The 13,959-nt window shown below is 48.8% G+C and overlaps 1 protein-coding gene across 1 annotated transcript in view; it reads left to right on the top strand.

Moving 5' to 3' along the window:
- Window positions 1-8,477, top strand: part of YY1 (YY1 transcription factor) — a 46,236-nt gene extending 37,759 nt beyond the window's left edge. Inside the window, exons 3-5 of the mRNA XM_032180556.2 lie at window positions 347-407; window positions 2,152-2,310; window positions 3,105-8,477. Coding sequence (XP_032036447.1) covers window positions 347-407; window positions 2,152-2,310; window positions 3,105-3,287 — 403 coding nt within the window. The 3' untranslated portion in view covers window positions 3,288-8,477. The remainder of the gene's footprint in view (window positions 1-346; window positions 408-2,151; window positions 2,311-3,104) is intronic.
- Window positions 8,478-13,959: the final 5,482 nt, after the last annotated feature.

The following is a 13,959-nucleotide window of genomic DNA, read 5'->3' as shown; positions in this document are numbered from 1 at the left end:
AGTTGATTTTTTGTGTTTTCTTAAAGGGTTTGGAGTTAAGAACAGGTATGTGAATCACACAGATCATAGTGCCATTCTAAGCTGCACCAGCTTATTAGCTGTGAGACTGTAGGCAGCAACTCGATGTTTCTAGCCTCAGCATCCTTATCTGTAAGATGGGAAGAGTGCTTCACAGTCATTGGTACTTAGTGAATGCGAGTTGTCTCATCCTTTCTCCTTCATGGAAATGTATCATAATTTTAGTTTGGGTACCTATAAGGAAAGCATTTTAGGGACTATATGATTTATGCCAGTTGAGTCTACCCACTCCTACAAATCTGTCTGTCTCTCTTTTTCTTTTGATAAGAATGAAGCCAAGAAAAATTAAAGAAGATGATGCTCCAAGAACAATAGCTTGCCCTCATAAAGTAAGTAATGCTAGGGGGACAGGGTTCATTAAACTGTTGATGAAGTTTTAGAGAGTTTATAAGAAATTTGCACTTTTGTTTCTGCTTTTGATAATTTAAATGAAGCAAGGAATTAGAATCTTCGGTTTCTAAATCCAAGAGATGAAGTTCTGTTATTTAGTAAGGCCACTTAAATTTAAATACTGTTAAATGGGATGACTGCAGGGAGCCATTGCTTGATTACTGTGTGTTGACTCTACTGTTAGCGTTTCATTTCTTTTTGGATTATATTAACAAATCCATCTTAAGATCCTGGGTTGTGTCTCATCTATTGACCTTTATGGGAATGTAGGCTTGTAACTGAAATTTGGAAATTATTTTAGATGTTGCTAAAATAAGCCAAATAAAGACTTAATAATCGTGTGTTATTAGAGAGGCACTTAATTGTTTTCAAATGTAGTTAGTCTTTAAAATAAAAGGATAACCTGAAAAGTGCTTTTGAGATATTTGTTGGGGGCTATTTTCAAACTTAATTGGATATAAGACTAACAGAAAAATCAAGTATCACGTAGGTACAGAGAACAAAGTAGGAGAGATTGAGTGGAATAAAGAATGTTAAAAGTGAACAATCGGAGCAGGCTACATTTAGTTTCATGGTCTTGTCCCTGTAATGACTGTGCACTAGCAAGTCCTTCCTGTTCTTTGTCAGCATTCTTATTGTGGCGATTTGAAATGTAAACCTATCTCCATCAGGGCTGCAATAACAAGCATTTGAAAACAGTTAGGCTGGAAGTGCCTATGCCATCCCTTTAGCTTCTCTGTATACTTCTTAAAGTTTTCTTTATAATGGACACATAATACTTGTACATATTTATGGGGTACCATGTGATGTTTCAATGCATGTATACATTGTATACCAGTTAAATTTTTTAAATTTCCATTTTCTAAATGGAAATTCAACCTAGGGGTCAAGGTGGAAAAACTGTGGCTTCCCTCTCCCTTCTGCCTGTGAGCTGTCTAGTGACTTGTGCTGTCCTTCTGTCATGCTGTCTTATCATTTCCCCATTCACTCCATTACTGGGCAACAACTGCAGAAGAAATTGTTGAGGACATGCTTCTCGAGCGCCACACATCCATCTGCCTTTCCCGCCCTGCACTGGTATCAATTTGCCTGCTTCTTCCTTTTCCTAGTGTCTCACAAAATAAATTTCTTCTGTAGTTGCCATTCCTTGGAGACCCTCTTGCTTCTTTCTCTGTCAAGAAGGGGAAAGAGGCAAAGAGAGAAGAGGGAACAGTAGGCGATGGAGAATGACAGTCCATTGTTGCAGCACAGAATATGGGGCCACCAAAGGTAGTGGTGGACTACCGTCATTTTAACTCCATTTGCTTAGCAGTGCTTCTGTTACTTCATTTTGGGGTACATAGTCGGGTGAGGCGGCTGTGGTAGAGCTGGAAGCCAGGGTGTTGGGTTCTATTCCCAGTTTGGCTACTACTAGTAGTGTGACCTTGGGCAAGTCTACTTAAAGACATCTCTAAGCCTCAGTTTCCTCATCTGTAAAACTAGGGTTTGCATTAAATGATGACTTTTCAGCTGTCTGTTTTTTGTCTTAAACGATATTAATGTTCTACCATAATACTAAGTAAAATTAAAATGGGGGGTTGGGGAGGTGGTTTTGTTTTAATATGTCAGTAAAGGCTGTTAAATGGTTGAATCCTTTCTAACAGTTTGCAATGTGAACCTCTAAGCTGCTTTCTCTGTTTTAAGGGCTGCACAAAGATGTTCAGGGATAACTCGGCCATGAGAAAACATCTGCACACCCACGGTCCCAGAGTCCACGTCTGTGCAGAATGTGGCAAAGCTTTTGTTGAGAGTTCAAAACTAAAACGACACCAACTGGTTCATACTGGAGAGAAGCCCTTTCAGGTAGAGCCAGTTCCCTCTCTTCCCCACACTGCCTCGCCTGTCTGAACACTGCAAGTGTAGGTGGTGTGGTGATGAGGCAGGAGGCGCCAGCCCAGAGACTCGGGGTCTTATTACTCCTTGGTGAGAAACAAAACTTCTCCTGGGGAGTCGCTTGGAAGGGTTGCCGGGGCTCTGGACTTACTTGTCTATACTCTGTGGTACTGGGTACGGAATGTATTGGTGTTGATGGAGTACACTTTATGGCAGGAGGAGAACAGGATTGAAGAGCATACCTAAAACTCAATTTCTACTTCATTCATTACAGGATTGAAGTAATTTATTTTTGGTAGTTAATAGTAGAATTACTAACTGATAAAGTTTCTAGAATTTTGTTGTATGAGTGTAAATATAGGTAATTTTTTTTTTTGTTTTTAGCCCATAAATAAGTGAAAGAACTAGCAGTGCAGCTAGTAAATCTAACATGGTTCTTTTTTGACAACTGACACCAGAACCCTTAATCATTTGTATTTTATTGTCGGAAATGTTTACAGCAGCACTAGGACTCTAGCCTGCATTTAGGAAGACTTGCCATTTTGCCAAGTGTTTTAAACAGTTCGTGAGGGCTGTCCTCGGGTTTTCGGGGTTGTCCAACCTGCCTGCTGATTCTAGAATATATCCACAAAGTTCACCCAGGGCAGGAATGAAAAGTGTTTGGTAAAATAAATAGGCTGTTCTCTAGCAAAGCAGTGAGCTCCTGACTCCCAGGGTCTGGTCAGAGTTGCTGAGTGGGTTGATCTCTGGTCTTTCCTTGACAGTGCACGTTTGAAGGCTGTGGGAAACGCTTTTCACTGGACTTCAATTTGCGCACACATGTGCGAATCCATACCGGAGACAGGCCCTATGTGTGCCCCTTCGATGGTTGTAATAAGAAGTTTGCTCAGTCAACTAACCTGAAATCTCACATCTTAACACATGCTAAGGCCAAAAACAACCAGTGAAAAGAAGAGAGAAGACCCTTCTCGACCACGGGAAGCATCTTCCAGAAGTGTGATTGGGAATAAATATGCCTCTCCTTTGTATATTATTTCTAGGAAGAATTTTAAAAATGAATCCTACACACCTAAGGGACATGTTTTGATAAAGTAGTAAAAATTAAAAAAAAAAAAGAAAACTTTACTAAGATGACATTGCTAAGATGCTCTATCTTGCTCTGTAATCTCGTTTCAAAAACACAGTGTTTTTGTAAAGTGTGGTCCCAACAGGAGGACAATTCATGAACTTCGCATCAAAAGACAATTCTTTATACAACAGTGCTAAAAATGGGACTTCTTTTCACATTCTTATAAATATGAAGCTCACCTGTTGCTTACAATTTTTTTAATTTTGTATTTTCCAAGTGTGCATATTGTACACTTTTTTGGGGATATGCTTAGTAATGCTATGTGTGATTTTTCTGGAGGTTGATAACTTTGCTTGCAGTAGATTTTCTTTAAAAGAATGGGCAGTTACATGCATACTTCAAAAGTATTTTCCTGTAAAAAAAAAAAAGTTATATAGGTTTCGTTTGCTATCTTAATTTTGGTTGTATTCTTTGATGTTAACACATTTTGTATAATTGTATCGTATAGCTGTATTGAATCATGTAGTATCAAATATTAGATGTGATTTAATAGTGTTAATCAATTTAAACCCATTTTAGTCACTTTTTTTTTTCCAAAAAAATACTGCCAGATGCTGATGTTCAGTGTAATTTCTTTGCCTGTTCAGTTACAGAAAGTGGTGCTCAGTTGTAGAATGTATTGTACCTTTTAACACCTGATGTGTACATCCCATGTAACAGAAAGGGCAACAATAAAATAGCAATCGTAAAGCAAGAATATGGCAGAACCAGATCTGTAAGCACAGTCTTATTTTCTTCTGTTGTCCAGAATACTTATAATTCTTGAGCCTCCCAGAAATTGGAAGCTAAATAAAGCAACTCAAGTTTCCTTTATTTTGCACTCAATTACAGTGATTATTGATGAAAGCGATGCATGGATATTTTAATACTTCCTACATGTCCTGACTTCTGAAAGAGAGTAGGTAACAGGCATCCCGAGTTCAGGAACTACCTCAGAACACCCCAGGCCAGGTTGGTCATACATAGGCTGTGATTTTAGCCCCCGGGCAAGTGTGAGTGAAGCATCTGTACCACCGCGCAGCCTGAGCGCCTGTGCAAGGTAAGGTGCCACCTGGCAGTGGGGCACACAGAGGGAAGACCAGCCCTGTCCATCACCCGGCTGCCTTCAGAGGCAGCTCCAGCAGGGCCTTGGCTTGTCTGACAGGAAATGCTTGTGGTCGTTGGTTATTTGGTTTGAGAGCCCTTGTTCCTCCGTCTAGTGGAGTCCTTATTAAATGCTAGCAATGTGGCAATTGAGTGCCAGTAGCTTCATTTCATGTTTCTAAATGGACACTGGGTGCAAATCGGCAAGGTGATTAGATTATTAGAAAATTGTGCTCAATGAGTACCTCTCACATTGTTAACCTCTTAAATTTACGATTATAATGTTGGATCTTAGGTCAAATGACAGACTTGAGAATACTCTATAAACTGCCATGATACAGCAAAATCTCATTTATTCAAAAGTGCAAACATACTGTGTGTCTTTCTGTTTTGTGTATGCTTGACTGCAAGATAAATGACAAACTAGCTAATATCCGAGATTTATTTACAAACGGCCAGGGACCCCATCAGGTGAAACACATAGCCCATTGTCTTAGAGCTTCTCCATCGGTCCTGTACAGGAGGATTGGTGACCTACTAACAGTGACCCTGTGGCTCTGTGGAATTTTGAAGTGCCTTTTGTGAATCATGAATGAAACATTTAACTTGAGACCCTTTAAAAAATTCATCCAGAATCTGTTACCTCTTGGGTAGTTTGATGGAACTGAGTTAAGCAGAAGACCCCAGCTGTTTTCTGGGTAAGCCAGGCTTTGCTGTATCTGGCAGTCAGGAGAGAGGTCAGCCCATGGTGGAGGTCTTCAGTGCCGAGGGCTCGGATGAGAACGTGTAGTTCTTTGACTTGGACCTGGGCAGGGTCTTCTATGGATGCCTGCCTTGTGAGCACCCACACCTTCCCTCCCCACTGTCGGGTTGAGTAGCCCCAGCGTGGCTGTGTTAGGAGTCCTTTGCCCAGCATTGTGCCGCACTGGAGCCTGGCCCTGGCACTGTCCTCAGGACTCTGCCCAAGAGCCCACCGCAGAGCACACCTATGCTATGGGGAGCCCTGCTGGCAGCCCCAAGAGCCATGCCATGGCCTGCAGGAGCCAGGCTCCTGTGTGGATGAAGTCCCTCTTCCTCTGTGCCTTGATCCCTTAGGGGTGCCTTTGGTCATCTCTTCTGTCCTTTCCTGTCTCTGAAATAGTCATCACTCCCCTTGACTCTCTCTGTTCACATCTTCTCAGTCTGCAGCGTTAACTTCTGTAAGGAGTTTAATCTGGGGTTCCAAGAAAACAAGTTCCTTGTTAACATAGCACTGACTTTGCAACAATAGAAAACTAGCAAATGAGCAACAATATAAAGAGTAGAGGTAGTTCTCATTGGGTGTAACTTCAACCCATTCTGCTTGTGGTTAGAATTTATAATTTTGCTAACGGCGTAATTTACTAAGGTTTGAAATGGTGTTCTAACAGTGAGTCCATTGTCTTGAGGATTAATCTGATTTATAAGTAATACTGATAGACATATTTTCGTACATCTGAGCAGAAATAAATGCATGTTTCTAGCATATGTAATATAAAAACTCCAGAGGATAAGTTTACACTTAACAAGATGTTGTTTTCTATTTTTGAATTTCTTATTATTTCCCCCTTTTTGGTAGTGGGGTTGAGAGGGGGAGCATACTATTTGTATAAAGAACTGTCACCCCAGAGTGACATTTATTTTCCAAGATGACCCTGAACTCATGCTATTGGTTTCATATGGTGTTTGTGTGCTTTGCCTAGATTCAAGGCCTGAGGATTTGAGGAAAATCGGGATTTTTTTTTTTTTTTCCTATTTGGTTTTCATGTAAAAGTTCTAAATGTCACTTATTTTGCTAAATAAGACCCTTTCACAGGATAGTGTGCGCAATACCTGTCCCTGTTTCTAAGCAGAGTTCAAGTTCATGTCTTCACAAGTAGATGAGAGTCACTTCTAGTCGGGGGAAGCCTGCCTGAGCAGTGTTTTGAGAGTGCGTACATTGGAGAACTGCCCCACGTCTGTTTGCACTCTGCCTTGCAAAACACTATGGAGACGTGCCCCAGATTGGTCGCAGACCAGAGTTTATGTTTGTGGCACAGGAAAACCTGGCCCCCTGAAAGAAGTTTTGGAATTGGAAACCTGATAATTTCGGGAGGCTGAGGCAGGAGAATGGTGTGAACCCGGGAGGCGGAGCTTGCAGTAAGCCGAGATCGCACCACTGCACTCCAGCCTGGGTGACAGAGCAAGACTCCGTCTCCAAAAAAAGGAAACCTGATAATTCTACCCACCTCCCACCCCCACTGTAGGCGGAGAGAGTTGATCACTTCCAGGGTCTCTGACTTCTGCGACCTGGAAATCAGCTTGGCTTGGGAAATTCATGTTGTTGATCTTTAATTATTTAATTATTCTTTAATAATCCTATTTTCTTGACATCTGACCCCCAGCAAGAGTAAGGATCCCAGAGGTCAAAACAGTGGTGAGAGCCAAGCTGCTCACAGACACCCATTTGATGCCACAGCCATGCCATGAGGCTTCCTCCCAGCTGCTCTGCTGGCTTGCTGAAGCCAGCTCTGAGTCACAGGGTTGCCTTGGACCCTCAGCTGTAGGGGGCACCTGTCTGGCTCCGGGACCTTTGTCCTGGATACACTGACAGTAATGTGAGCGCAGCACTTCTTCAGAGTTCAGACCCAGCAAGTCCTGGCAAGTGCATTCCACCCGAACTTTTAACCCAAGCGGTGGGGAAGGAAACCAAAACTCCAAGCTGCACTTTCTTGGGGTTCTGGCCATGCACTTCCTAGCCTTCTCTCTGACTTTACAGGACAAAAGGTACCCCTCGCCTTCAGAATCATGCTTACCTGCACGGCAGCATCTGACTGGATGGCTGGCTAGGTCTCATCCACCCCAAATTACTGACCCTTGATTTATGTTGTTACGGCTCAGGTTATGCTCAGATGCCCTGGTTGCCTGAAGATGGTTTAAGTGCAGGCCCTTCAGACAAGTCACGTCAGGCAGGAGAGGGCTGGCCTCTAACCCACAAGAGGGCAGACTTGTGGCCAAGAGGCTTCCTGGCATCCACCCCCAGGCCCAAGGGATCAGTGTGGTGCCAGAGAGGATCTTTAAGCTGGGACTGTACTGAGGCTTGATGGGAAGTATGGGCAGCACGTACTTGACACGTATCACCCAGTCCCCTTATAAAATCTGGAACGGAGCCTTTAAGCTGAGCGTTAGCATCAGGTCAGCAGGCAAAGCAAACCTCCCACAAACTGGGTGCCGTAAGGCGGGAGGTGACACATGGAGAGCTTGGTCCTGGCCGAGCAGGCACCCAGCCCCATGTCCCCCGCCAGCATTCTGGATGTCAGAGGAGGGTGTGTGTGATGGCATCACATTCATCTGAAGCACACTGACTGATTTTCCACAAGGTGGCAAGTTCGATCAAATTGACTGCTTTTCATGAGACACCCAGGCCCTGTAAAAAAAAAAAAAAACAGCACTAGGATGTGTTGAGGAGGGGGCAGTTTGCTGTGCTCTGTTCTGTCTGCTGCTCTCTCTGGGGGCCGCACAATGTCCACACACATCACAGAGGGGAGAAAGGCATCAGTACCAAACGGAATAACCTCTTTTTTCTACAGAGTCCATATCCGGACATGTGAGGCTCTATTATCAACAGGTGGTGAGAAAAATTCTGTTTTTATTCGCTTTCTGGTAACTTCGTAGGCCCTGGCTCAAGGACTTAGCATTTCGTCTCATGTACATCTTTTTCTTAAGTGTTCTTTGCCATTTCTGGAATTGTCCTTGGTCTTTCCTTAGCTCATAGGTCATAGATGCAGAAATATAGTATTTAAGGCATCCGCATCCAGCATCAGATGGCTTTGCATCCAGAAAAACATTGATAACTCAGTTTGAAGCACCAAGCATGTGTAATATGGCTCTATAAAATATAATAAATGCATAATGTTAAGCTTTTTAATGCCTGTGGTTCTTGTTTGTTCCTCAGTCCTTTAAGCCACTTCTTTAGTGTTTCATTGCACATGAAACCAGGCCATGAGCCCTTCCTGGTCTAAGAGTTGCCTGAACTGCCCGGGGCAGTTCTTGTGGCTTCCTTTCTCACACACAGGAATGGGAACTCCCAGGATTTGGTCTCACACCAGCAAGAAATGCTTCTGTAACCTTTCAGCTCCAAGGTGGGCTCAGGAGCAGGAGGGCATTTTAAAGAGAGCTCACCCACTGTTCAGAAAGCACAGCCCAGTGAAATGCCCATGCAGCCGGACCTATGAGCCCACGTCAGCCCTAGAAGCTCCGGAGCTAACTGGGATGGACTCAGAAGAACTTGACCAAATACACTGAGAGCTACTTAGGATTCAGCCAAAAGCAAAATGCAGAGCAGAGCTTCCTCCCCCTGGCTGGGGCCTTGGTGTCTGATGTTCTGCAGAGCAAGGTTCCGAGTGAGGCGTGAAGTTCATTATTACGTGAATACATGTGACTTTCCCTTTTTGCTAGTATGACAGAAGGGGCTGCTGACAGAATGCTACTGAGGTGGCAAGTCGCAGGCCTGTGCAAGCCCAGAACTGCTGAGTGAAGGCCCTAAGTAGGGCTGAGCCAAGCAAGAGTCAGGGTGGAAAATCTGTAGATTTTACATGGGAAAGAACTAAAGCTTTGGAATTGCTTTTTTTTTTTTCTTTTTTTTTTTTAAGATGAAGTATTGCTCTGTCTCCCAGGCTGGAGTGCAGTGGCGTGCAATCTCAGCTCACTGCAGCCTCTGCCTCCTGGGTTCAAGCGATTCTCCTGCCTCAGCCTCCTGAATAGCTGGGATTACAGGTGTAGAGGTGTGTGCCACCACACCCAGCTAATTTTGTATTTTTAGTAGAGACGGGGGTTTCACTATGTTGGCCAGGCTGGTGTCGAACTTCTGACCTCGCAATCCACCCGCCTCGGCCTTCCAAAGTGCTGGGATTACAGGCGTGAGCCACTGCGCCCGGCCTGGAATTGCTTTCTTTAGAAACCCCTAGATACAGATGAAACCAGCATCTCTCCTTTGTACTTGCCGGTGTCTCTGCCTGGCTATAATTTTTTTTTTTTTTTTTTTTTTGTAAGAGACAGGGTCTTGCTATCACCTAGGCCAGAGTGCAGTGGCACGATCATAGCTTACTGCTGCCTTCAATTCCTGGACTCCAGTGGTCCTCCTGCCTTGGCCTCCCAAGTAGCTGCGATTACAGTGAGCCACCATATGCAGCCCATAACATTTGTTGAGAACACAGACGTACCCAGTGGCCTCCTCCAAACCACCCTTTGATGAATTAGCTAGCAGTATCACCATGCTGTAAGAGAGGAACAGGCTCAGATTTATTTGCAAAGTCCAGGCAGCCAGAATTCAAAGGCCAATTCTGCCTGGCTTCCAAAGTACCCTGCTTGCCACTGGCTCCTTAGCCTGAATTCCCCTTTCAAAAACGCCCTGGCCCTTGTTTGTGGAGCAGTGCATCGGCCTCCCTGGTGTGCGGCCCTTTCTGTTCTGGCGCACTGGTGCCTCCTGGCCTTGGAAGGGTCCTCAGGGCTCCCCGACTGCCCGCCATTGCGGCCGTTCCCCTCGGTCCTTGCTGACCTCCCCACACTGGGCCTTTCTGCTAACGGTCTCTCAGCACTTGATTTGAACTGCAGCGGTTCCCCACTTCCTACCGAAAAATCCAGTCCCACCGACCCTCGGAGCCTAGTCCTGGCTTTATCTCATTTTTCAGCCTTTCCTAATCGATCACTTCTTATCCTTTCCCTCCCCTCCCTCTCGGAGTTTTCGTTTCCAAAGCTTACCGCTCCACCTCCAGGGGCACTGATTCCATCCATGCAATTATGTGCCAGGCCCTGTTTTAGGCAGGAATGGCATTGCCCTACTGGCACTGGCATGACATCTGGAGGAAGGAGGAAAAGGCTGTGATAAATAGGGGCTAGGGGCCCGGGCGCGGTGGCTCATGCCTGTAATCCCAGCACTTCTGGAGGCCGAGGCGGGCAGATCACCTGAGGTCGGGAGTTTGAGACCAGCCTGACGAAAATGGAGAAACCCCTCCCTACTAAAAATACAAAATTGGTCGGGCGTGGTGGCGTGGTGGCGCATGCCTCTAATCCCAGCTGAGGCTGAGGCAGGAGAATCGCTTGGACCTGGGAGGTGGAGGTTGCAGTGAGCCAAGATCGCGCCACTGCACTCTAGCCTGACGACAGAGCGAGACTCCGTCTAAAAAAAGGGGAGGGGGGGTGAGGGAGGGAGAGGAGGCAGGACGGGGTCTGAGCATGCTCCTCAGGTGTTTGCATGGCTTCTTCTTGGCCTGCCACGTGCGTCTGTACCGGACCCTAGGAATATCCCAGGAGCTGGTGGCCAGCCCTAGCCCCTGCCCGCCTGGCCTTTGGTCAGCACTTAGCGCGGGCAGCCCCGCCCGCCCCCAGACCCTTCTGGGGGCTTGGGCCGCACCTTTGCCCCAGCACTTCCCTGCCATCCTGCAGTGCTCCAGGGGCCTGTCCCCCACGCTGCTCTGGCGGGCGGCGGGTGGCCCCTGGGGCTTCTAGACCCGCTCCTGGGCCCCCACCCTCAGGGTGCGCTGCCGCCGCCGGCCGCAGGGGGGCGCTGTGCCGGCGGGCCCCGGGGCTGGGCCGCGTCCGCTGTGGGGAGGGGCTGCGCGTGCGCAGCGCGGAGCGGCCCGGACCTCGCGGGGACCAGAGGCGCTGTGGGGGCTGTCTAGAAGTCATGAGTGTCGGGTCTTCGCGAGCCGCCGCCGCTTACGAGCGTCCCCCGCGCGAAGTGAGCCCAGGGCCACGGGGGGCGGAGATTCAGAGCCCGAAGGACGCAGAAGGAGGCTGCGTGCACCCCACCTGCCCGAGGCCTCGGGCGGAGGAGACTCCCGCCGCCGGGGCCGCAGGGACACGAGGCAGGGCGGTGCGGCGGCGACGCCCGAGGAGGGAGGGGCCACATACCAGGGGGCCCCAACTGAGCAAGGCCCTGGGACACGCCGCCTCCCGCCCTGTGGAGCAGCGCCCCCTAGAGGGCGGGGTGGGAGAGGCTGCGGTCCTGGGATTAGAGGGCCGGCCCGGGAAGCGGGGAGACAGGGCCTTGGGGTGCCGGCCCGAAGGGACGTCCTGGAGCCCTCCAAGCTGGGGATGCTTTTCCTCTCCCCACAGAGAGCTCCACCACGGGCGTGGCGGGGGCTCCTACCATCACCCTGCCTGTAGGTGCTGGAGCCACTCCTGCCGCCCCAGCCCCTCTCCAGCCCATCACCGTTTCACCCTCTGCCCCCAAGCATGTTCTGGCCTCACAGTGTACATTCTGTCTTCCCTGGCCCGTCTCTGTATTGCCTGGCAAAACCCAACCTGGCTCTGTAGTCAGCAGCCTCTGCTCTCACCCATTCATTGGCTCATTCATTCAGCATGCTGACTTTGCACCCCTGGCCCTCATGGAGCTAAGGTAGAGGTTGGGGAGATAAACAAGAAACCGGCCAGTACTGTCACCACACCAAACAGAGCTCACCATGTTCCCCTGGGTCTGCTCTTTGTCCTGTGTCCTCACCATCCTCGAGGACATTCAAGCCAGATCTGAACTTACTCATTCACCCAAACTTTGTGGGACATCATTACAGCTGGCGTGGTGTCGGCTGGCCTGGCAGAGCATGGCTGGCGGCGGGGGGGGGTGGGGGGTGTTGCTTGCAGAGGAGCGCTGGTGGGGGGGGTCTAGCATTCCCCACGGGCCTGGGGGAGGTCAAGTCGGAGGAGAGCGAGGCTGAGCAAGGAGCCCCTGGGGCACAGGCGCATTCCCCTCAGCTTCTGCCCTGTCTCTGCTGTGCCCTGATCAAGGTGGACACTGGCCCCACCAAGCCTTTCCCAGTTCCCTGGGAAGTGGCCTCTGGACCCAGCAATGCATCTGCCTCTCCGTGGGTAGGTGGGTACCATGAGGTCAGGCGTGTGTAAGCAAGAAGCAGCAAGGAAGCTGAGACCCAGGAGCATGGGACCTGGACACTTGCCCTGGCCAGGCCCCCTCTGGTTCTTGCACTGCCGCTCCAGGGTTGCCCGCCCCAGCTGATCCTGCTGAAGGGCAAAGGATGCGCTGACCGGCTCCCGGCGCTGGCTCCAGCACCAACTAGCTGTGTGGCCTTGGACAGGGACCCTCCCCAACTGGTATCCTGCACTGCAAAATGGGGGTGCCAGCACCGACCTTGTATGGCTGCTGGGAGAATGAAGGGATGGGTGTGCAAAGGGCTGAGCCGTCCCTACAGTCACAAGAACCCGCCCAGCACAAGAAGGGCTGGTGAAGGTCCCAGGTCAGTGTGGCCTCACAGGTGCTTTTTATGAGAACTACTCACTAAAGGCCCAGGCCAGTGATGAGAAGGGCACAAGGAGGCTTATGCTCCATTCGATCCAGGCACCTGATGTCCAAAGGGATCAAAAGAAAAGGGAAGGGGAAGTCTGTGTGTGAACCCGGTATGGGCTCTGATATTGGAAAAACAGTTTCTCAGATTTGGACTCCCCAAACTGCCACTGCTTTGCCTGAACTCTGCACCAAGGACCTGAGCACCAGCCCTCACGGGGCCTGTCCCCTTCTCTCTGCCCTTCCACGCTTTAAGCCTCCCTCCTCCTTTCCCATCCCAGAGACAAATGCCTTGGCAGTGCCATTTCATAGCCCTTTCCCTTAAGGGGTCAAGGAAGGAGCCATAAACTCCAGATCCCTGCGGAGTTCAGACTCTAGCTCCTGCCACATAGTTTCGCCTCCCTTGACTGTACCCTCAACACCTGCAAGGGCTTCTTCTGCCGTTTATTCCCCAGTGGTCTCGCCCACCTGCCACTGGAGCACCCCTCCCCATTCCTGGTCTCAAGATGTCCTCTGGCTTGGACACCCTCATGGCCTCTGCCCCCCATCCCGGCCTGCCTCTTATTGCCTCCTAACCTCCTGTGGGGTCTTCAAAGCATAAATTGGATCCTGTCACTCCCCTGGGTAAAACCTGCTCACAGCTGCTGATGCAACGAAATAAACTCAGCTCTGCATGGCGGCTGGTGGTGCATTTGGCTGCAAATGACAGGAACAGTGTGCTGAATGAGAGGGATGTGACCAACCTTCCAAGGCCAGGCTGGCTCGGTGGCTCACGGCCGTGGTCTCTCCCACTGCACCTCCAGGCATCCTATTCCCTTTTCAGTGGGAAGCAGAGAGCAAGGTCAGAGATCAGAGGTCAAGGGGTGTGCCACAGTGTGTTTTACCTGTTTCACAGCTTTCTCAGAAGCTGTCAGACATATGGCCAGCTCCGGCCGCAAGACAGTCTGGGGGCCGGGCGCGGTGGCTCACGCCTGTAATCTCAGCACTTTGGGAGGCCGAGGCGGGCGGATCACCTGAGGTCAGGAGTTTGAGACCATCCTGGCCAACATGGTGAAACCCCATCTCTACTAAAAATACAAAAAATTAGCAGGGCGTGGTTGCTGTGCCTGTAATC

Source organism: Hylobates moloch, unplaced genomic scaffold (genome assembly GCF_009828535.3).
Source record: "Hylobates moloch isolate HMO894 unplaced genomic scaffold, HMol_V3 SCAFFOLD_16, whole genome shotgun sequence".
NCBI classification, from domain to species: domain Eukaryota; kingdom Metazoa; phylum Chordata; class Mammalia; order Primates; family Hylobatidae; genus Hylobates; species Hylobates moloch.
Note: the sequence above shows the minus strand (reverse complement) of the source record. Positions and strands in the feature narration are given on the sequence as shown.